This window comes from Bos grunniens, chromosome 10, assembly GCF_055505025.1.
Source record: "Bos grunniens cultivar Pamir isolate PY7600 chromosome 10, Bosgru_T2T1.0, whole genome shotgun sequence".
Taxonomy (NCBI): domain Eukaryota; kingdom Metazoa; phylum Chordata; class Mammalia; order Artiodactyla; family Bovidae; genus Bos; species Bos grunniens.
In genome coordinates, this window is record NC_141174.1 from 80,342,795 (window position 1) to 80,367,383 (window position 24,589).

General features: G+C 47.1%; 1 protein-coding gene across 8 annotated transcripts in view; it reads right to left on the reverse strand.

The window, feature by feature from the left end:
- The window catches only part of SLC7A7 (solute carrier family 7 member 7), an 85,529-nt gene that overhangs the window by 4,226 nt on the left and 56,714 nt on the right, over positions 1–24,589 (reverse strand). For all 8 annotated transcript variants that reach the window (XM_086322329.1, XM_086322328.1, XM_086322326.1 and 5 more), the window contains 2 exons: positions 1,242–1,367; positions 57–201 (listed from right to left, as the gene is read on the reverse strand). In XM_086322329.1, coding sequence (XP_086178455.1) covers positions 57–201; positions 1,242–1,367 — 271 coding nt within the window. The remainder of the gene's footprint in view (positions 1–56; positions 202–1,241; positions 1,368–24,589) is intronic.

A 24,589-nucleotide genomic window follows, 5' to 3' on the forward strand; every position in this document is an offset into this window, starting at 1 on the left:
GAGTTCAGTAAATGACAGCTGTCATCGCTATGGAAAGTTGAGAGTGAAGTACCTACCTCTCAGGGTTCTGGATCTCTTCAGTGACATAGTTGAGGGTGTCCCAGCCAGAGTAGGAGAACAGAGCCGAGTACAGTGCCAGAGCAATGTCACCCACTGAAAATGATGAACCCTCAAAGGAATTTTCAAAGTGAGTCGAGGCTCCTGGAACCCAGAGAACACAGAAGGCAGAAGGATTAGTGGCCTATACCCCAACCACAAGGTGATTCAGTAAAGGAGAGGAAGAATACGACAATAATAGAATGCCTGTGGTTTCGAACACCTTAGCAGTAAGGGTACCAGTGAAAGAATGGGGAGCAGAAGAGAGACACCTACAGAAATGGGCCAGACTGCAGGGATCAGCACCCGGATCCTAGCAGGAAGGACCCTGGTGAATTTCTAGGGTAAAGAACAACAGAGCACAAGGGCTAGAGAACAGGAGTGATGCAGTTCTGTCTGCTCCCCTCCTAACACCACACAGCTGACACGGAGTGGAGGATGGGCAGGGATCAGTGTGCCCAGTCAACAGAGCAGTTATAGGCGTTCACATCTGGAAACTGGGTGAGGAGTGGGTGCCACAGGTTCATTTCTGCCCATGCCCACTCCCAGGGGGGAGAACAGTCACTGCCACAGCACTGGGCTCGACAATCTGCAAAAGCTGGCTCAAGATCAACCTCCCCTGGGAGGCAACATGCATAGACACGACAGGACAGGTTTGGGGGTCAGTCTGCCTGGTACAAATTTCAGCTCCACTATTTAAGCTGGGGCTTCCCTAGTAGCTCAGATAGTAAAGAATCTGCCTGAGACCCAGGTTCGATCCCTGGGTCAGGAAGATCCCCTGGAGAAGGAAATGGCAACCCACTCCAGTATTCTTGCCTGGAAAATCCCATGGACAGAGGAACCCGGCGGGCTGCAATCCATAGGGTCACAAAGGGACACGACTGAGCACCCAGCATGCACTTAAGCTAGGGACTTTAGAGAATTCCTTGGCAGTCCAGTTGTTAGGACTCAGCTTCCATTGCAGAGGGCACAGGTTCAATCCCTGGTGGAGGAACTAAGATCCCACGAGCTGTGGGGCATGGCCTAAATAAAAGGAAATAGTAACAGTACCTATTAAATGAAATCATGCACAAAGGCTACTTAGAAGAGTACAGCTCGTGGAAAATGCTTAACAAACATGAGTTGCTGTTACTATTATTTCTTACCCTGGCCAAGTCTAACAATGCCTGCGATGATGATGGCGATCAGTGCCAATACTTTAGCGTAGGTGAAAACATCTTGTACCAGGGTTCCCCACTTGACATAGGCACAGTTAATGAAGGTTAAGAGACCTGAAAGAAAAATAATGCTGATTGGTGACTGACCCTACCATCCAGAGGGCCTTAGACACCCCAAGCGATTTTTCTAGTACCCATCACAAAAACAGACCCTTTGGCCAAAGACAGAGGTGTTTAGGCTCTGACCTGCTCTGCACTGGAAACCTCTGCCCAAAATTTCCTCACCATTATCATTCAAAGGCACTTGCTGAGCACCTGGGTGCACAGCAATACACACACACACACACACACACACACACACACACTCAGCACTTAAGAGATACAAAGTGACTGGATCTGCTTACACACAAATGTGCTCACAGCAATAGGAGGCAACTGGCGGCGGAACAGGATTAGTGATGTATTCTGGCTGTTGGCTCTGAAAAGTCAATCTCTCCCCATCTCCAGCCCCGTAGCCCCTTATGTGGGCCCAGGAATAAACACTCTCATGCTGTGGATCACTGTTAACCTTGATGAGCCTTGCTGTAACTTATCCAGTGTCTGGACCAGCAGGTCAGGATGTGTGACCAGGATTAGGCTGGAGTCCAGACTTCCTGCCTCTGCTGGCCCGTTCAGCTGCTTGTTTTCACGCTTGGAAAGATTCTTGAAACAGGTTCCTATACAAAGGAAGGGGGCATTTTTCCTGACTGGACAATGCAAAAGTCAGAGCCATGGCCATTCCTCAAGTCCTTCCACCCTGGGGTAGAGGCAAACTCTTTACCTGGAAGAGCTCCAGCAAAGTTCATGGATTGCCCTTAGAGCCAAGGTTCTTAACCTAGGGCTTCCACAAGGCCTGGAATTCTCTGTAAAGTGTTATGTTCATATGTCCAAAGTATATGCATTTTTCTAAGAAAACGGGTCCATAACTTCCATCAGAATATCAGAGAAATCCACTATCCCTCTCCCACAATAAAACCTATAATCTGCTACTTCAGAAGAAGAAATTCTAGAGCAGAAGCCCACACAGGCTGTGAGGTCAACCAGTAGCCCCAGGATGTGGCCTGGGGTGGCAGGGGGGAGGGGAAGGGGGGGAAATCAAAAGAAACAATTCTGAAATTCAGCAGAATGTCCCTCAACCCACACCCCCAAACCTCTTAAACAAGCAGGTAGGCACATACCCTGTAGCTTTCCTGCTGCGGTACAGCAGATCCCGGTACTGCTCCCTCCTTCCCAGCTCAGCAACTGGGGCACCAGGAGGAGGGCTGCCTTCCCAGAGAGAAAGCACTGGGCCTGCCTGCTTCTGGCCCCCAGCTCAGCCCGAGGGACTCCCTGTCTCCCTTCTGGCGGTGGTGTGGGCTTTAGGGTCCCCAGCCATCCTGGTTTTTTGTGTCCTGGTCTCAACACACTCTGGCCCAGGACTACTTCCTCCTGAGGGGCAGGAAAGAGCAACCAAGCCGTCTCACCTTCTGTCTCCCCCTCCCTCACTGCCTAAGTCTCTTTCTGTTCTTCCAGAAAGGGGGCTTTCCTGTCCCAAACAAACATTAGGGCTTTCTGCCTAATAAACAAGACAATGAACAACCAAACCTTATCACAGGGCTGGGCAAAAATGCACCCATAACTCCAGGCCAATGCAGTGTTAAGTTAATAATTAAAGACACGAGTGTGTAGTCGCCACAAGCACCCCCACAAGATGGCCAAATCTTTCAGATCTGCTGATCCTCCTCAGCCAGTCACTCATCCTTCACTCCTCACTGGCGTCTGCCTCCAGCCATTCAGCAGCCCTCATGCCACTTCTCCCCATCTTGTAACCTCCACCCCTTACCCTCAGGCTCTGCTGCTGACACACAAATATAACTTAAGCCAGGCTGGATTAGAAACACCAGGACAACTGGAGCTGCCACATTCACAAAGGAACAGCATCCCATAATTAAAATTCACAGTTAGCGACTTCCCCGGTGGTCCAGCGGTTAAGAATCTGCCTCCCGATGCAGGGGATGTGGATTTGATCCCTGGTTGGGCAACTAAGATCCCACATCCCTCAGGGCAGTAAGTCCGAGTACCATAACTAGAGAGAAGCCCCCACACACAACAACAAAGACCCAACACAGACATTTTTTTATTAAAAAAAAAAAAATTCATGGTTAGCCCTTAGCATCACCAGGGTGCCAGCACCAAACTGGGATGGGCAGGGACTGGCTCTAGCTCTGAATCAGTCTGTACCCATGTGCCACAAGGTTCTGTTCTCAGCTCTGTCCAGGGAGCTGGACAGGGAAAAGCCGACCCATTACCCTTTGCTACAGCAAATTCTGAAAAGAAAATACAGGGATCGCTTACATTTTAATCCCTACAGCTTCTCTAGTCTACTTCCATATCCATCCATTCATAGCCTTCCTTTGACTACTAGTGTTTCCTCCTCCTGAGCCTTTGTTCTCAGCCACGGACCCACCATCACCCCCTGATCTGCTCTCTATATTGAGCATGGGAGGCTCCGTTTGAAAGAAGAAGGGAATCCTCTGGACAGAGCGCCAGCCCTCATCTTCCCCAGCGCTCAGCTGCCTCCAGGGCCTCTTGGCCATGAGAGCAGGAAACGGGTCCTGCAGGCAGCAGTGCTGACTGAGCGTCCCCACCCGCAGCGGATACAGCTGACCGGTGGCCCCGGAGCCCAGCCAAGTGCACTGTTCTTGAAGTGGAGCCTGACCTCCTGCTTCAGAGGCAGGGAAGTGGGTGGGGTGGGGCCTGGGGTTAGGATAATATAAGGACAAGGGCATTTAATCTCAAGGATCAGGGATGCCCTACCCTCCTAGGTACAATTCAGTCTCCACCCAGTGCTGGGCCAAGTCCACAGGAAGATGGCCTGAAAATCACCTCGGACCCTTGACTCAGGTGCACCTCCATTTCTGCTTTGACCCCTGCTTTCGAGGAAGAAGCAACTGTGAAGAAGTCACTCCTATAATTTCTAAAGAGATGCTCCTTAATGGGCGTGAAACCTAGTCTCCATGGACACCTAGAGAGGGAGGCCAGTTCCAGCAATAAGGCCCAGCGTCAACTCTAGAACTAAAAGCAAGGAGAGTACCTGCATGGGCTAATCCAGAACAGAACAACTCAAATGCCAATCAAGAGTAGAATAGCTAAATGAATACAATGGAATACCACACAGCAATAAAAATGAATCATCTACAACCACAGACAAAATCAGGAATACACTTCACGAACATTAAGTGAACAAGCCAGACACGAGAGGACATACCCTTTGTGTCCATTTACATAAAAACAGGCTAAATTAATCTATGCTACTAGAAATCAGAACAGAGATTTCCCTTAAAGTGTGCACAGTGAGCATGGGGGAAGTGACTTGAACACAAGAAAGGTTCAGGGGGCTGCTTTCTACAATCTGAGCACACATCAAGCTGTACACTTATAAAATGTGCACTGTTTCTTCTCTATATATACACTTGAATAAAAAATTAAAATTGAGCTTAGCTTGCTTTTAGCAAATCCATCCAGGTTATTAAAGATCTTCCTTTCTTCCCTTCATATTTTGCTAACCAGTTTTAACAGATGAGCCTAGAATTTGGGCAGGAATCAACCTCAGATTACCAGCACAGAATGCTCAGAATCCACTTCTTTCTCTTTTTTTTGGAAAGCCAGGTTATCACTTGTGGTGGGCATAGTAGTGACCCTGAGAAGCAGAAGAGTCAGCAAAAGACTTCTGATGTGAGAAAGACTTGACTAGCTACTGATGGCTTTGAGGATGGAAGGGGGTCATGAGCCCAGGAATCTGAGCAGCCCCTAGAAGCTAGAAAAGGTGAGAAAATGGAATCTCCCCTAGAGCCTCTAGAAAGGAACATGGCAACACTGACACCTTGACATTAGCTCAGTGGGACCCATTTCAGACTTCTGACCTACTGAACTGTGAAATAATAAATTTGTGTTGTTTTAAACCACTACATAGGTGGCAATTTGCTACAACAGCAATAGGAAACTAATACATCACTCAATAGCTTCCTTTTTACACCCTTCCTATTCTCCAAGATCCTGGAGATGCCTAGTGGTCACTGTCATCACAACTAATTATAAATCCTTTCCATTTGCTTGAAGCGGGTAGTTGTTTAGTCACCAAGTCATGTCCAACTCTTCACGACCCCATGGATGGAAGCATGTCAGGCTTCCCTGTCCCTCACCATCTCCCAGAGTTTGCCCAAGTTCATGTCCATTGTAAGTGGGTAGTTAAAAACATTTAAAGCAATGACATGCTTTATTACTATCTCCTCAACTCTCTTGGTCTTGTTTCTTTGTTGGCCTAGATCTATTGGCTTGTTGGGTTTTTATTGAACCCTTTCCTAGGTAAGCAATTCTTCTGCAGGTAAAGTTAGAGAAAAAGTGGGACTGTGGTGTCTCCTTTCTCTCTACCATCTACTATCACAGATCTAAGTGACCCAGGGCATCCAGCCTTTCTCCTGCTCTTCTGACTCTGAGCATTGCTCTCAGAACCTTTTGTTGACCTTAGTCACTTCTTCAGGTCTTAGTTTATTAACCTTCAGGACACTTTCCTCACAGGTCTGGGCCACTCCTATATTTATTTAGTCTTGATTATGTCATCTCTCATTATCTCTTGTATATCTTGTTTCTAAAAATCTGAAGTCATCAAAAATCAGTGAGTTCAACCACATCATCTTCTTTGGATGATTCTCCTATTCTTCCTAAAAAAGATAATGTCACTATTTTATCAGAATACACTCCTGCTCTTTCTTGTTTTTAAATCCCTGGCTATAAAATTATAATTCCTTGCCCTGAATTTTCCTGCAATCTCTTTGCCTAAAATTTAGAGTACATTTTGGAGGAAATTTAGCATTTTTTTTTTTTTTCTGGGAAGTACCAACTCTGAGAAGGCATAGTCACTTCCTCACAAGGATTCCACATTTCTCCTGGTTATAGAAAATAATAATTAATCTTTATCCTTTATATATTCACATTGAAGTCTTTATGGACTACATACCTTGATGTCTTGGATTTGATTTAAATATCTAGTGGTGGGTGATAAAAGACTGGGTGGAGCATAGACAATGATAAAACAGTGGTGACAGTCACTGATCTGGTGTTTGAACCCTGAGAATTCATTGTATAATTTGCTCTACTTTTGTATATGTGAAAATTTCCACAACAAATCATTTTTTTAATGTAGAGAAGTACTGCTTCTGATAGAAAGCAATTGATTTTAGCCAAAGAAGCTCAGGGAATTGAAGTTTCCATTGCTACCATATCTTCCTTTTGTACAAATTTTATGATTTGTACTTAAGAGGAAAGCAAAATATTTATTCTCATCTGATGCTGTGCAGTATACTCCCACAATTACATCATTCCCACTTCTTTTTGCTTTTGTCCTCTTGTTCTCTTTACCATGCTTCTTCCTTTAGGGTGAGGGGTTTATTTCCATGCTCTTTCCTAAGGGAAACCTTCAGCAGAAATTCCTAGGTAAAACCCAAGAGCCCTCTAATAGCACCATGTAGTAATTCCTCCCATGGCAAGCAGACAGGATTAACAGAGGGCGGGCCCTTGGCACCCTTTCTAAGAGATGGGCCACATATCTGTATGAGGAAGAAAGAGACTTCTCCTGCTTACTTGTGAGGAGCAGCCCTCCTGTGGGGAGAGAACTGGAAGCAATAGAGACAGTATTGTCCATTACATTGTGGGGAAAGTGAAAACGGAGAGGGAAAATCCTCTCCAGAGGTTTCTGAATCTTGGTCCTGAAATTTCCCTCTCACTGCAATCAATCCCAGAGGGAGCAGGCATCCCTTGTTACAGCAGAGCCTCATACAAGTACCTCTCTTTGATATACTACAGCAGTCTCAGCTCTTCTACAGGTACATCACTTTTGAACAAGGTATGCATCCCAGGTGGCTCAGGGGTAAAGAACCTCCTGCCAAAGCAGGAGACGTGGGCTTGATCCCTGGGTTGGGAAGATCCCCTGGAGGAGAAAATGGCAACTCAGGTATTCTTGCCTGAAAAATCCTATGGACAGAGGAGTCTGGTGGGCTACAGTCCATTGAGTTTCAAAGAGGCGTATACAATTGAGCATACACACGTGCTCTTTCACTGTCATATTCTTATCAAATATGAAATTGCTTCTTCCCGCAGTAAAAGTAAAAAGCAAATGTATTTATTAGCCTCACTGAATGCTGATGAGTCCAAAAGCATCACTCCCAGTCTTCTAGCTTCTACAAATGCATTACTGAGCAACTTTTCACCTTTATTCTTCTTTCCCTATAATATCTCATAGCCTCCAAAATACCCAGATGAATACTTTTATCTGTGTGTTTTTCTCCTTTCCTCTAAAATTTCAGTTTAAAGTTTTATTAAATGTACCTCTCCCAATCTCTATGAAATCTGCTCCTCACCAGAGTGTCTCTTTCTGGGTGTCTTAGCATTTACATTTCAGCACTCAGTTCCGTGTTCTTTTTCTTCCACATTCACAGCCTTCAAATGACAGAGATGAAGATTCCACCTGCCACTCAGTTTGCTATCTCAAACTTCAAAGTCAGTGGTGACACATCTCACATGTCTTCTGACTGGTGAAATTATTCATTCCTCAGCGGTCATCAGCAGGATAGCAGTCCCTGGGCTTAACTGGGGTGAGCAAGCTCTTTGTCACATGGTCCTCGAGAAAAACCACCCATCTCTGCATTAGGCCAGGCTGTGTGTAGTCAGTCAACTGCTACAGAGCAGCCTAGCCCCTTAGGTGGAACATCCAGACCTGCAAACCCCAGATGCCTCCAGGGTACTCTACCACCGTGTGTCCTCAGGAGGACCAGATGTAAGCTCTCCAAAAAAACCTCAGATCTGCTGCCCTAAGCCAGACATTTCAAGTTTTCCCTCTTTTCTCTCTACTGCTTGTTTTTTGTTTTGTTTTCTGGTTGTGCCACATGGCTTGCGGGATTCTTAGTTTCCCAACCAGGGATTAAACCCAGCGCCATGGCGGTGGAAGCACCAAGTCCTAACCCCCAGACCCCCAGAAGTCCCACCACTGCTGGTTTTGGTTTTTGTTGTCTGATGGTGGTTTAGGACTCTCTCTGGATCTCAAAAATCCCTTTTTCTTCTTAGCTTCCTTGATGGGTTATTTCTTCCTTCCAAGGAGCCGCTGTATTTCCCAGATAACAGATGACCCTCAGACTCTTTTACCTTTACAGGCTACAGAAATTTTGCTTACTGCAGCATCATGTGTGACAGCATCTGGCAGGAAGACACACAGAGCATAAACCCCATGGGTCACTCGATCAGATCCTCCCACTCTGCCTACTGGACTCAGCATTTCAGTCGCCGTGGCTCCGCACCGCCCAATAGAGCAAGCAAACTGGCAGGCTCGCCTATTAAACCACTCCATCAGCTCTCATCTTGAAGCTAGTGAGTCCTGGTGAACTGGATTCTTACTGGTTTGCTCAGCTAGGTCCAGTTCAGGTTCTAAGAAACGGGACACCAAGCCCGACTGAGCATCAGAATGGCCCAAGAAATGTGAACCTACAGCTCTGGGTCTCCACCTCTGAAATTCTCAGAAGGGCTGAGATGGGGGTCCCCTGGGGGAGCCTGGTTATCTGCTTGCCTCAGGCTACCTTAGCTCATGAAACAAAATCATCACATACAGAACTACCCAGATCAAGGCAAGCCCAAACCCTCACTGCTTAGCTCAGCTCTCCTGGCTCCACACAGGCATCACTTGACAAGCTTTAACAAAGTCCAGTGCTCAGGCCCCACCCAGGCCAAAGAAGCCAGGCTCTGGAGTGGAGCCCAGGCATCGGTATGTTTTTAAAGCTCCCCAGGTGATTCTAAAGCTGCCAGTTGATAACCTCTCTTCCCAAGGCCCCAGTTAGTTCTCCTCAGCAGCAACTTTCTGCTTCCTCAAGCCTTGTCCTCCAAGTCTATTCCCATTCTTCTACCCAGTGGTTCAGAGTTATTTGATTGATGAAGAAGAGAGGGAGAGGAAGGGGCCATGAATGTTTTTTTAAACCCCCTTGGTGACTCCAATGTTCAGCTGAGATTGGGGCCCAAGCTCCTTTACCAGCCTCCTCTAGGCCATTTCCTTAACCTCTTCTGAGACAGAAAGAAAGAGAACAGGAAAAAAGATAAAGGTGAACCCCTGAAAAGCCTTGGGGCTCAGGCCAGCACAGAGCCCCACCGCCCTCCCTGCTGGTGATGAGTCTGTTCCAAGGTCCATGGTGACGCCCTTCCAGAACGACTCTAGTCCCTGTGTTGCTGTCAATGTGGAACATGAATTGTAAGCTTCCTCTCCCTTAATGTACAATGGAAAACCCCTCTGGGAGAGGCAACCAGCTTCCAAGTAGAAAGTTCAAAGGGCAATAGGCAGTTGGGGGCCCAGTGTCTGGCTGTTCCACCTCATTAGCCGCAAGGACATGAAGTCAGTGGTTCTGGTACCAGAAGAAGCTGCCCGAGGGCAGGGGCCAAAGCTCTCAGAGATCTGAGGTCCTCAGGAGTCCACAAGCAGCTCAAGCAGTCACCCTCCCCTCAGCCCACAGCAGCCATCTGCCCCACCAGCACCCTGAGAGCCAAGAGCAGGCAATGCCCTTCTCTGCCAAGATGAACATGGAGCCGGACCTTCTGTTTATTCCTCCAGCCAACATTCACTGAAAAGCACCTGCTGCTGCTAAGTCATGTCAGTCATGTCCAACTCTTTGGGACTCCATGGACTGTAGTCCACCAGGCTCGTCTGTCCATGGGATTCTCCAGGCAAGAATACTCGAGCGGGTTGCCATGCCCTCCTCTAGGGGATTTTCCCAACCCAGGGATCGAACCCACATCTCTTATGTCTCCTGCATTTACCACTAGCACCACCTGGGAATCAGCTATATGCATACATATAACCCTTTCCTCTTGAGAAAAGCACTTACTACACACAAATCACAAGGGTCAAGCATCAGGGACACCAAGACTACCTGATACTAAAGAGCAGTCTGTTCACAGCTCCCCCTCCAGCCCCACATGTGTGCTGCTAGCCGACCAGTACAGAACACACAGGAGATAAACCATCCCATTGACCAAAGGCAAGGATCTAGACCAAAAAAACTAGGTCAAAGGGAGGGTGAGTGTAGGCAAAACAGGAGCAGAAGCATCCAGGGCTGCTAACAATGGGCCAAAGCAGGGAGTTCCCTGGGGGTCTAGTGGTTAGGACTCAGCGCTTTCAGTGCCCTGACCCGGATTCAATCCCTGCGTGGGGAACTCCCAAAAGCCAGAAATCAAAATAAATAAATAAACAATGGACCAAAGCACATTGGCTCCAAAGAAAGGGCAGTCAGTCAGGGCAGTCAGCCAGCCATGTGGAGCTGGGTTTCTGGACACCTCATCCTAACAACGCCACCTCCACCTCCCCCGCAAAGAGGAAGAGGAGTCTCAGCCATCCCTGCTGATCTCTAAGCTACTTAAGATTAAAACTGCTTTTAATCATCTAAAGACAGAATACAGAAAGTCAAGGTTTTAGAAATTAATAAGATGTATATGACTGTGCGTATAACTTGCAGCAATAGATACCATTTTTGACTGACAATTATGTGTTGGGTCACTCACATTCTTACATGTGTGCATGTGTGTGAGTTGATCAGTCGTATCCAACTCTTTGCGACTCCATGGACTGCAGCTCACCAGGCTCCCCTGTTGATGGGATTTCCCAAGCAAGAGTACTGGAGTGGGCTGCTTCTCCAGGGGCTCTTCCTGACCCAAGGATCAAACCCAGGTCTCCTGTATTGCGGGCAGATTCTTTACTGTCTGAGCCACCAAGAAATCCCAACATTGTTACATACATTATCTAATTTAATCAAACAGAGTAGGTTTACTATCTTCAGCTTACAATTGAGGGAACTGAGGCTACTCACTGGCCAGCTCCAAGGCTTGTACACGTTCCACTATACCATATGCTCTATTTGCATGCAAGGATGTGGGCCAGGGGGTGGGACTATTGCCCTCTGGGGTATCAGGGCTTCTGGCTGCAAAGAACTGGAGCAATCCTCAAAGAGCTCCTAGAAGCCAGAGTAATTAGTTTCAGGAGGGACCAAATGTACACCCATCTGGTTGGGAAAAGTAACCATTTATAGCACCCTAGACAGGACAGCAAGGTTCCTTCAGAACTCAGAATTCATCCACTCATCCATTCATTCCCCCATGGATCCAACCATCCAACAAGCATGTGTTGAGCCTGAACCCACTATATTCCAGAAGCTGTGCAGACTCTGTTTTTAAGACCCAGGGCCCTGGGACTTCCCTGGTGGTCCAGTGGCTAGGACTCCATGCTCCCAATGCAAGGGGCCTGGGTTCATCCCCTGGTTGGGGAACTAGATCCCACATGCCATAACTAAGAGTTTGCATGCCGCAACTAGATCCCACGTGCCATGGGGAAGACTGAAGATTTCACATGGTGCAACTAAGACCTGGTGCAGCCAAGTAAATAAGTTTTTAAAATATTAAAAATAAAAACAGTCTCCAGCCTTCCCAGAAAAGTGAACATGGACAATTGCAAGAATCAGGTGCTGTGAAAGTCACTGAGAGGCAACCCACCCATTCTGGGGCAGCAAAGTGGGTTCAGGCAGACACCAGGGCCATTGCTACCTGGACTGAGTGTAGAGGCTCCATGCTGGGGTTGAGGGAAGGGAGGCGGAATTCCTGGCAGAGGGAGCACCGTGTATTTGCCCTAACAATGAAATCAGCAATAAGTGGAGTCACTCATGCATACCAACAACTTATTTATGCAATAATCGGTCAATGATTCCAAGATCTATTCGCAATACTAGCTTATCTAGGGCTGTAGTTAGTTCATCAGCAGCTTTAAAGGAAGATTATGCCTGTAAAGGAAATACATGCCACCCCAAAAGAAGTAAAATCTTTATTTGCTGTCTCGAAATTGTCACTGATGAAAAGGATGAAAGTATGGTAGAAATATACATCATGCTTCTAGAGGTAGAATCCCATTCTACAGATGAGGAAATCAAGGCTAATAAATTCAACCTGCCTGATTCCGTGCTCTTACCCACCATGCACCACTACCTCTTAAAGGGGTGAGGGGATGCTCTGCACGGTTCAAGGGGCAGAGATGCTGACTCTGGGCGCCCAAGCATTCCAATGAAGAAAACCTCATTGTAGGCTAAGAACACTTTATCCAAGTTGAGAAATATACCCCAAACCAACATAAGGCAGGCCTGTCTTTCCCATAAGCTCCTCCCTCAGCCTGAGCCCCTGCCTCTAACAACTGCTCTTCTTGCCTGCAGAGTCCATCTTTTAGAAAGCACACCTACATTCCCTCACCTGCCCTTGTCTCCACAATGCAGCTCCATGACCCCAGTGAAAAAACTGCCAAAGTGCTCCTTGACTTCCTTCTTCCCAAGTCTAATGCTGTTCTGCTCCTTATCTTACTTAACAGTTCCTCCAAAAAAGACTAATTTTGAGTGCAAACCAACCTCTCTTGGGAGCGCTGCCTTTCTTCTGAACACTTTACATATCTGTCTCTCCCGTCAACTGTGAGCTCTGTGTGGGTAGACACTGGGTCACACTTATCCTTGTATCCCCAGGCCCTAACCCAGAACTAGGCATAGAGTAGATACTCAATAAATCTTGCAGGATGAATAAACCATCTGTCTGAAATCTAACTCTACCCTCATTGCCCTGAAAGTTCCCTCTCCAAAGTCACCAGTGATCTTCATGTTGATAAATTCAACTCCACCTGGTCCTATTTAGCTTGACCTCTTAGCATATTGGACACTGTCGGCCACTGACTCCTCAAATTGCTCTCCTCTTCAAAGAATTCTAAGAGTATATCCTAAGCCCTTTTCTCTTCCCTTTCTTATTCTCTCCTAGGATAATCTCATCTCCTAATGTGATTTCAACTATACATTGAGCATTCCCAAAAGTATATCACCAGCCCAACTGTCATGATTCCAGATACCTATGAATATCCAACCACCTACTCAGCATCACCAGGCACAAATTGATCCCAACAATTTCCAGCAAACCTACTGCTCCTCCAGTGCTCCCCCATAAGTAAATGGCAACACCATTCACCCAGTTGCCCAAGCCAGATGCCAAATCGAAGTATCTTATCATCGACAACCTCTACCTGTATCTAATCAGTATCCAAGTCTTAACCAGTCTCTTCATCCCTAAAACATGACTCCAGTCCAAGCCACCATCATTTCTCACCTCATCATCTCTCATCTCTCTCAAGATCATGGCAACAGCTTCCTAACTGGTCTCCCTGCTTTCCATCCTGCAAAGTCAGAATAATCTTTCTAAAAATCACAAGTTCTAAAATCTAAATCACAAATATCACTCCCCTGCTTTGAAAACCCAAAGAGGTTTTTCATTGCCTTAGAAGAAGCCCACTAAGGGACTTTCCCAGTGGTCCAGTGGTTAACAGGTTAACACTCTGCCTTCTGATGCAAGGGGCACGGGTTCAATCCCTGGGTGGGGAACTAAGGTCCAGGAAAAAGATGTAATTTCTCCCTAACTTTTAGGACTTCCCTGGTGATACAGTGGTTAAGACTTCACTTTCTAATGCAGGTGGTATGGGTTCAGTCTCTGGTTGGGGAGCTAACATCCCTCACAGCCGTGGCCAAAAAACCAAAACATAAAACAGAAGCAACATTGTAACAAATTCAATAAAGACTTTAAAAAATGGCCCACATCAAAAAAAAAAAAAAGAGGCAACTCACCAAACTCCTTAATAAAGCATGTGCTATAGATTGTGTTTTCCAAAGATATCAAGGCAATATCTCCCATCCACATGTGCTTTTCATATACTGTGATTTTAACACTCTGCCCATCAAGAGACAGGGTCCGTGCCTCTTCTTTGGAAACTGGATGGTATTCTGTGAATGTTTCTACCCACATAGTACTGTAGCAGGAGGGATACCATGCAACTTCAGAGGCTAGGTCATAAAAAGCAAGGCAACGTCCACTTTGCTTGCTTGGATACTCATTCTTAAAGCCTTCGGTCACAAGTAGAACAGTCTGACTGTGCTGAGGCTGTCATTATGGGAGGAAGCTCATCATAGTCCATAAAGAGAGACCACAGGGAAAAGCCCCAACCCAACTTGAGAAAGCCACCATCTAACTACAATCACGTAAGAGTAAGAGCCTAAGCCAGAACTGCCCCCACTTCAGATCAGATCAGTCACTCAGTCGTGTCCGACTCTTTGCGACCCCATGAATCGCAGCATGCCAGGCCTCCCTGTCCATCACCAACTCCCGGAGTTCACTCAGACTCACGTCCATCGAGTCAGTGATGCCATCCAGCCATTTCATCCTCTGTCGTCCCTTTATCCTCTTGCCCCCAATCCCTCCCAGCATCAGAGTCTTTTCCAATGAGTCAACTCTTCGCATGAGGTGGCCAAAGTACTGGAGTTTCAGCTTTAGCATCATTCCTTCCAAAGAAATCCCAGGGCTGATCTCCTTCAGAATGGACTGGTTGGATCTCCTTGCAGTCCAAGGGACTCTCAAGAGTCTTCTCCAACACCACAGTTCAAAAGCATCAGTTCTTCAGCACTCAGCCTTCTTCACAGTCCAACTCTCACATCCATACATGACCACAGGAAAAACCATAGCCTTGATTAGACGAACCTTTATTGGCCAAGTAATGTCTCTGCTTTTGAACATGCTATCTAGGTCGGTCATAACTTTCCTTCCAAGGAGTAAGCGTCTTTTAATTTCATGGCTACAGTCACCACCTGTAGTGATTTTGGAGCCCAGAAAAATAAAGTCTGACACTGTTTCCACTGTTTCCCCATCTATTTCCTATGAAGTGATGGGACCAGATGCCATGATCTTTGTTTTCTGAATGTTGAGCTTTAAGCCAACTTTTTCACTCTCCACTTTCACTTCATCATAAGGCTTTTCAGTTCCTCTTCACTTTCTGCCATAAGGGTAGTGTCATCTGCATATCTGAGGTTATTGATATTTCTCCTGGCAATCTTGATTCCAGCTTGTGCTTCTTCCAGTCCAATGTTTCTCATGATGTACTCTGCATAGAAGTTAAATAAACAGGGTGACAATACACAGCCTTGACGTACTCCTTTTTCTATTTGGAACCAGTCTGTTGTTCCATGTCCAGTTCTAACTGTTGCTTCCTGACGTGCATACAAATTTCTCAAGAGGCAGATCAGGTGGTCTGGTATTCCCATCTCTTTCAGAATTTTCCACAGTTTATTGTGATCCACACAGTCAAAGGCTTTGGCATAGTCAATAAAGCAGAAATAGATGCTTTTCTGGAACTCTCTTGCTTTTTCCATGATCCAGCGGATGTTGGCAATTTGATCTCTGGTTCCTCTGCCTTTTCTAAAACCAGCTTGAACATCAGGAAGTTCACAGTTCACATATTGCTGAAGCCTGGCTTGGAGAATTTTGAGCATTACTTTACTAGCGTGTGAGGTGACTGCAATTGTGCGGTAGTTTGAGCATTCTTTGGCATTGCCTTTCTGTACGATTGGAATGAAAACTGACCTTTACCAGTCCTGTGGCCACTGCAGAGTTTTCCAAATTTGCTGGCATATTGAGTGCAGCACTTTCACAGCATCATCTTTCAGGATTTGGAATAGCTCAACTGGAATTCCATCACCTCCACTAGCTTTGTTCATAGTGATGCTTTCTAAGGCCCACTTGACTTCACATTCCAGGATGTCTGGCTCTAGGTCAGTGATCACACCATCATGATTATCTGGGTCATGAAGATCTTTTTTGTACAGTTCTTCTGTGTATTCTTGCCACCTCTTCTTAATATCATCTGCTTCTGTTAGGTCCATACCATTTCTGTCCTTTATCGAGCCCATCTTTGCATGAAATATTCCCTTGGTATCTCTGATTTTCTTGAAGAGATCCCTAGTCTTTCCCATTCTGTTGTTTTCCTCTATTTCTTTGCATTGATCGCTGAAGAAGGCTTTCTTATCTCTTCTTGCTATTCTTTGGAACTCTGCATTCAGATGTTTATATCTTTCCTTTTCTCCTTTGCTTTTCGCTTCTCTTCTTTTCACAGCTATTTGTAAGGCGGAGGCAGTGGCGATGGGCGCGCTAAAGCGCAGGCGGCGGCGACGGGCGCGCTAAAGCACGGCCGAGAGGAGGCACCCCCACGTCCAAGGTCAGGGGCAGAAGCCGGGAGGACCCCATGCCCGAAGGGCGGCGGCCAAGAGGAGCTACCCCACGTCCGAGGTCAGGGGCCGCAACGAGAGGGGTTACCCCGCGTCCGAGGTCAGGGGCCGCGACGAGAGGGGTTACCCCGCGTCCAAGGTAAGGGCCGGTGACGAGAGGGGTTACCCCGCGTCCGAGGTCAGGGGCCGCGACGAGAGGGGTTACCCCGCGTCCGAGGTCAGGGGCCGTGACGAGAGGGGTTGCCCCGCATCTGAGGTAAGGGCCGGCGACGAGAGGGGTTACCCCTCGTCCGAGGTCAGGGGCCGCGACGAGAGGGGTTACCCCGCGTCCGAGGTCAGGGGCGGCGACGAGAGGGGTTACCCCGCGTCCGAGGTCAGGGGCGGCGACGAGAGGGGTTACCCCGCGTCCGAGGTCAGGGGCGGCGACGAGAGGGGTTACCCCGCGTCCGAGGTCAGGGGCGGCGACGAGAGGAGTTACCTCGCGTCCGAGGTCAGGGGCATTGGCCAGGAGGAGCTACCCCACGCCCCAAGCCCGAGGCCAGGTCAGTGGGCTGGAGGAGCTACCCCACACCCCCACGCCCGAGGCTAAGGGCGGCGGCTGGGAGGACCAACCCCACGCCCGAGGCCAGGGGCGGCGGCAGGGAGGATCAACCCCACGTCCAAGGAGCCGTGGCTGCGCAGGCGCAGGAGGGCCTAGAGGAGCTATCCCACGTTGAAGGTCAGGAAGGGCGGCGGTAAGGAGATACCCCTCGTCTAAGGTAAGGAGCAATGGCTGCGCTTTGCTGGAGCAGCTGTGAAGAGATACCCCACACCCAAGGTAAGAGAAACCCGAGTAAGACGGTAGGTGTTGCATGAGGGCATCAGAGGGCAAACACACTGAAACCATACTCACAGAAAACTAGTCAATCTAATCACACTAGGACCACAGCCTTGTCTAACTCAGTGAAACTAAGCCATGCCTGTGGGGCAACCCAAGATGGGTGGGTCATGGTGGAGAGATCTGACAGAATGTGGTCCACTGGAGAAGGGAATGGCAAACCACTTCAGTATCCTTGCCTTGAGAACCCCATGAACAGTATGAAAAGGCAAAATGATAGGATACTGAAAGAGAAACTCCCCAGGTCAGTAGGTGCCAAATATGCTACTGGAGATCAGTGGAGAAATAACTCCAGAAAGAATGAAGGGATGAAAAAAAAAAAGAATGAAGGGATGGAGCCAAAGCAAAAAGAATACCCAGCTGTGGATGTGACTGGTGATAGAAGCAAGGTCCGATGCTGTAAAGAGCAATACTGCATAGGAACCTGGAATGTCAGGTCCATGAATCAAGGCAAATTGGAAGTGGTCAAACAAGAGATGGCAAGAGTGAATGTCGACATTCTAGGAATCAGCGAGCTGAAATGGACTGGAATGGGTGAATTTAACTCAGATGACCATTATATCTACTACCGCGGGCAGGAATCCCTCAGAAGAAATGGAGTGGCCATCATGGTCAACAAAAGAATCCGAAATGCAGTACTTGGATGCAATCTCAAAAATGACAGAATGATCTCTGTTCATTTCCAAGGCAAACCATTCAGTACCACAGTAATCCAAGTCTATGCCCCAACCAGTAACACTGAAGAAGCTGAAGTTGAACGGTTCTATGAAGACCTACAAGACCTTTTAGAACTAACACCCAAAAAAGATGTCCTTTTCATTATAGGGGACTGGTGTGCAAAAGTAGGAAGTAAAGAAACACCTGGAGTAACAGGCAAATTTGGCCTTGGAATACGGAATGAAGCAGAGCAAAGACTAATAGAGTTTTGCCAAGAAAATGCGCTAGTCATAACAAACACCCTCTTCCAACAACACAAGAGAAGACTCTATACATGGACATCACCAGATGGTCAACACCAAAATCAGATTGATTATATTCTTTGCAGCCAAAGATGGAGAAGCTCTATACAGTCAACAAAAACAATACCAGGAGCTGACTGTGGCTCAGAACATGAACTCCTTATTGCCAAATTCAGACTTAAATTGAAGAAAGTAGGGAAAACCACTAGACCATTCAGGTATGACCTAAATCAAATCCCTTATGATTATACAGTGGAAGTGAGAAATAGATTTAAGGGCCTAGATCTGATAGATAGAGTGCCTGATGAACTATGGAATGAGGTTCGTGACATTGTACAGGAGACAGGGATCAAGACCATCCCCATGGAAAAGAAATGCCCCCACTTAGCTCTTTCCAAATTCCTGAGAAGAACCATGAAAGAATAAAATGACTGTTTGAAGTCACTTAGTTTTGTGTGGTTTGTTACACAGTGATAAAAACAGGAACAGTTTATAAAGACCTGAACAACTTATCTGAAAGACTTTCATCTACCTCTACAAGCCAACATTTCCTACCTTAAACTCAATATCTGAACCCCTGAGACTCCCCTGGTGGTGCAGGGGTTAAGAATCTGCCTGCCAATGCAAGGGACATGGGTTCAATCCCTGGTCTGGGAAGATCCCACATGCCTCGGGGCAACTAAGGCCATGCACCATGGCAACTGAAGCCCTCACACCTAGAGCCTGTGCTCCACAGGCAGACAGACCACCGCAGTGAGAAGCCTGCACACTGCAATGAAAAACAGTCCCCGCTTACAGAAACTAGAGAAAGCCTGGGTGCAGCAACGAAGACCAGTGCAGCCAAAAATACATAAAGAAAAATCTTTTAAAAGTAAACAAATAAAGTTTATTAAAAAAAAAAAAAAAAGACTCCAAGCTTCTACTGCAGAGGATGACCCAGGTTTGAGCCCTGGTCAGGGAACTAAGCTCCCATATGCCAAGCAGCCAAAACAAAAACAAAAAACTTGAACCTGAACTCCTTTCAGTGTCTCAGAGATGTCCTTTCTTGTCTTCAGGGTTTCATACATCTGTTCTTGCTGCTTGAGATGCCCCTCTTCCCTCTCTGCTGCTGCTGCTGCTGCTAAGTCGCTTCAGTCGTTTCCGACTCTGTGCGACCCCATAGACGGCAGCCCACCAGGCTTCCCCGTACCTGGGATTCTCCAGGCAAGAACACTGCCATTTCCTTCTCCAATGCATGGAAGTGAAAAGTGAAAGTGAAGTTGCTCAGTCAGGTCTGACTCTTAGCAACCCCATGGACTGCAGCCTACCAGGCTCCTCCATCCATGGGATTTTCCAGGCAAAAGTACTGGAGTGGGGTGCCATTGCCTTCTCCGTCTTCCCTCTCTACTCTCGGTTAATTCTTCTTTATCTAGGTGCCAGTTTAAACTTCCTTTTATAGAGTTTTCAAACCCCTAGGCTAGTTCAGTTTTCCTCCTGTAGCTCCCTGTGCCTTGAAAATCACAATACTTATCATGATCTATTGTAATCTTGAGTTACCCATCCTGTATACACACAAGCACAACACACACTGAGACCTTCATAAAAACAATGATCAACGCTGGGGAAATGGCAAGTGTTTCGTGAATATTTGCTGAATGTTCAGTCTCAGCCCCATCTCTTCCCTGAGCTCCCAAAGGGCACATCCACCTACCATTTTACAAGTAAATTTCAACTTCAACATGATTCTCTCCTCCCCTTCCCCATAGGTGATGCCACTGTCTACCAGCTGCCCAAACCAGAAACCTCATCTCGTCATTGAAAGAAGTATGTATCAAGCTCCTCTCTGTTTCACTGTTGGGTGTACAGTGGATCATAAGACAGGCTCAGCCCCTGTGGCACAGACTCACAGGCTTGTGGATGTTTTCCTCATCACCTGCCTCTCACGCTAGACATTCCAGTAAGAGTTATTGGTTGCACAAGTTATAATTTCTTAATACTCTCCTATCTATCCTGTACACCGCACCTACCACTGCCCTAGTTCAGGCTTTTCTAGTTTTGCCTAGATCTCTTAAGAGAGCTTCCTAACCCGTGTCTCTGCCTTCAGCCTTGCTCTTATGTCCCACCCCGACTGCATCCCTTCCTCCTTCAAATCCTGTAACAGCTCCTTGTATGCTTCGGAAGAAAATCTAAACCTACTAGGAAGGTTTGGCCTTGTGCACTAACCCCTTACACCCCTAGTGCCCTCACATCCCAAAGTCGCCCACACATACCCCACACCCCGACACTTCTTCTCACCTTATCCCTTTACATTGCCTTTCCCTGTGCCTAGAATTCCTTGCCCCTTCTCCACTTAACAGATATTTACTAAGTACCTAGCAGACATCAGTACACAGCACTGATCAAGGTGCCAGAGACTCAGTAGTGAGCAAAACCAAGTCCTTACTCTCATGATGTTTATACTCTAGAAGGAGAGAGACAATAAGCAAAAACATAATCAATGTCAGGTGGTAAGGAGTCTATAGACAAGAGACTTCCCTGGCGGTCCAGTGGTTAAGACTCCGCACTTCCACTGCAGGGGGCACAGGTTCCATTGTTGTTTGAGGGAACTAAGATCTTGCATGCCTCACTGCACGACCAAAAAAAAACACAAACCTCTACAGAGAAAAATAAACCAGCTAGAAGACTGAGAGTAAGCATTTTAGACAAGGCAAGCCTTCAGCAAGGTAATATTTGTGCAAAGACATGAATGGAGTGAGGGAATAAATTCTAAGGGTATCTGGGGGAAGAGTCTTCCAGGAAAAAGGAAAAATAAGTACAAAGTCCCTGAAGCAGGAACATTCCAGGCAAACTGGAAGAAAAGCAAGGTCAGAAGCTGGAGCAGAGAGTGGGGACAAGAGGTCTGAGGCAAGTTACTGTCAGATGGCATTGGCTTTGTGGGCTGTGGTGAGTGGGTGTTTCATGGGCCCCTTGACTTCTTTCCATCCTTCAGTGTTGAGAGTGGATCTCATCTCCCACTCCCAGAACTCATTAGCCCACTCCTCCCATTCCCAGCACTCATCATATACAACTGACTACTTTTGCTCTTCCAGTCCACTGACTGTGAGCTCTGGGAAGGAAGGGCTCTTAGCTTTCAGCTCCATATTTTACAGAACCCACCACATTCAGTAAATTTTCCTCAAATAGTCAAAACTTTCTTTGTTCTGGTTACATGCCCTGCAAACAATTCCCAGATTACAATTAATAGATGGGTTCCCCAGTGACTATAGTATTAGGAAAGGGGTGCCTTGATCATGAACATATGACTTCTGATCATTAGAAACCATACAGGTACATTCACCATGTACACTAATAGGCTGACATCATCATGGACACATCAGCCTCTTTTTAGTAAAGTGTGGTGGTGATGGTGTAGTCGCTAAGTCATGTCTGACTCTTTGCGACCCCATGGACTGTAGCCCAACAGGCTCCTTTGTCTATGGGATTTTACAGGCAAGAATAAAAGAGCAGGTTGACATTTCCTTTTCCAGGGGATCTTCCCAACCCAGAGATCAAACCCACATCTCCTGCATTGGCAAGTGGATTCTTTACCACTCACTGAGCCACCAGGGAAGCCCAGGTAAGTGTGACTTGGTGGGAAAACGACAACTCTGCGTCACAACAAAGGCATGGCTCCTGAAAGGGCATATGAACAGCTCAGCAGAAGCCCCAGACACTCCCCTTCAACCATCAGTCATGACTGACTGCCCACCTCCCTATTTCAGAAGGTAACCCCATCAACCTTCCATCTGTCCAAGGCTGAATTCTTAGCATCATCTCTGAGAGCTCCTATGTCTTCCACAACCAGAATCAGAAATTCTACCTTCTGACTATTTCTTTATCTATTCCTTCATCTCCCTTACAGTGTAGGCCATCACCACTCTTCAGGTTTCAGCTCCCTAACCTGGTCTCCCTACCTTCTATCTCTCACTTTTTTCAAAAACATTCTCCACAAAGTCAGAGTTCCTCTTCAAAGCAACTCTGATTTCATGTCTCCACTTAAAGTCAAAAGTTTTTGCCTGCTCTCAAGATAAAGTCTAACCTGTTTAGGCAGCACAAACCGCCCCCGCGGAGCTGGCCCTGAGGCTACATTCCCAGGCTCTCCCTTCTCACCCTTCTACCCACATTCCAGCCACATCAACCATCTGGAATTCCTGAACCTGGACTGGTTCTGTGCCTTTTTGCACCCACTACCTTCACACGCAGTTCCCTCTGTGAGAAGTGTCTGAGGAGACAGCTATGTATATATTCAAAATTCAGTGCAGACATCACAGTCCCTGTGCTATCTTTCTAAGCACTCCTCCCCACAAGAAGAAAGCCATCTTGTCTGCTCCTAGAATGTCTCTTTCCTGGCTGCTTTGTAAACCCTTTCTTCTCCTTACTTCTTGGTTTTCTCTTGAAGGATTGTTGTTGTTTAGTCACTAAGTCGTATCTGAGTCTTTCGCGACCCCATGGACTGTAGCCTGCCAGGCTTCTCTGTCCATGGAGTTTCCCAGGCAAGAATGCTGGAGTGGGTTGCCATTTCCTTCTCCAGGGAATCGTCCCAATCCAGGGATTGAACTCGGGCCTCCTGCACTTCAGGCAGTTTCTTTACCTACAGAGCCACCAGGGAAGCCCTCCTGAAGGGTCATGGTTAGATAAATGACATATTACTGCCTGGATGCTATCTGGACAGAATGTCTTAACATCTGACTTGCAGTGTGTGTGTTCAGTTGCTCAGTCGTGTCCAGTTCTTTGTGGCCCCATGTACTGTAGCCTGACAGGATCCTCTGTCCATGAGACTGTCCAGGCAATAATACTGGAGCAGGTTGCCATTTCCTACTCCACTGACTTGTACTGAGTGCTCATTAAACAAGAGCTGAAGGAAGAAACTCATGAATCATATGCCCCTAAATTCTTACTTACAATCTCAGTTGCCCTTCTGAACCTTCTTGCAGATCTCTATGTGCCTCTGAAGATTATTAGAGATAGAACACAGAGATAGAACGAAGTCCTAGAAGCAACCGGGAGAGGGCAGTTTTAAACATCACAATCATTAAAACGGTACACTTGAGTCATGATCTGTGATTTTTCAATGAATCTCATGTCATGCTCCTAGAACCTTGGAAGTAACAAGTCACTACACACAGTTATTGAGCCAGCCTCAAACACAAGTCTGGTATGCTTTTCACTCTATCGGGCTTATCTCAAATATATGCCATAAATCCAGGCACAAAGCTCTGTCTTTTATTAACCAGGGAGCTGTCCAGACTAATCATAACTGTGGCTACTTAACATGTATTCTGAGGAGGACACACATGTGTGCATATGTGTACCTAGTGCACAAGAGTTTGAGTACCTCCCTACTCCCAAATTAGAAGCAGCAAATTAAGAAGACTACTGAAGACAGGCCCAAGGTCAGAATCAAGGAAAAATAGCTGTCAGAGAAGACACAGATCAAAATCATGAGAGGAGAAAACCTGAGGCCCTGAAGTCAAGCCAGTCCTCTGAGGCCACTGAAGAAGCAAATATTCATCCCCACCCAGGGGCCTGGAAAGGCCTCTGTCATATAAGCTTTGACATGTACAGCGGGGTGACCTAGAGTCACACACACAAAAGAGTCACATTATGCAGGCAAGAACACACAGCGCTGGTTTGAAAGAGATTTCAATCAAGACAGCTAAAGTAGAATTCCGGTGCTTAAAGGAATGCAGCCGTCTTGGAAATCTTAGGTGGAATAATCCTTACTCTACACAACATATGTAACTATATGCCCACGTCTGAGGGGACTCCAAGACCAACAGATCCTAAAATTAGTTTCATTAGTAAGTCATCCTACCAAATCATCTGTAAATGATGCCAGAGAAAACTACAGATCGCATTTAAGACCTCAAGGGAAAACTCCGTCCTACAACACGGGGCAGTGGCTTTGCCCCTCCCTGAGCACTGCCAGCATGACACACCGCCCCGCACACAGCCCAAGCCCACCAGGGGCACACACAGCGCAGGAGGCCCCACAGAGCACAGCGGCTCTCTGCACAACCGTCAAAGGAGGGAGGCTGGAGAGGAAGCTAGGAGGAAAATGGGGCGGCGGAAAACCTGAAAGGGAAGAGCTCACGAGGGTGACTGAGGCTGGTCCAGCAAGCTGACACGCACCAGGCACACACTCAGTGGTGCCCCATGGCTGCCCCAAATCAGCTTCCCCACAGCAGGGGCAGGGAAGGGTCTCCAAGGTCCTCGGGCCTCCCACGCGGGGAGGTCACTTTTCCAGAGCAGAGGCAGCTGAGGGATGGGGCTGCAGAGGATCAGCCTCTGGGCACCCTCACGTGGCTTTGCTAA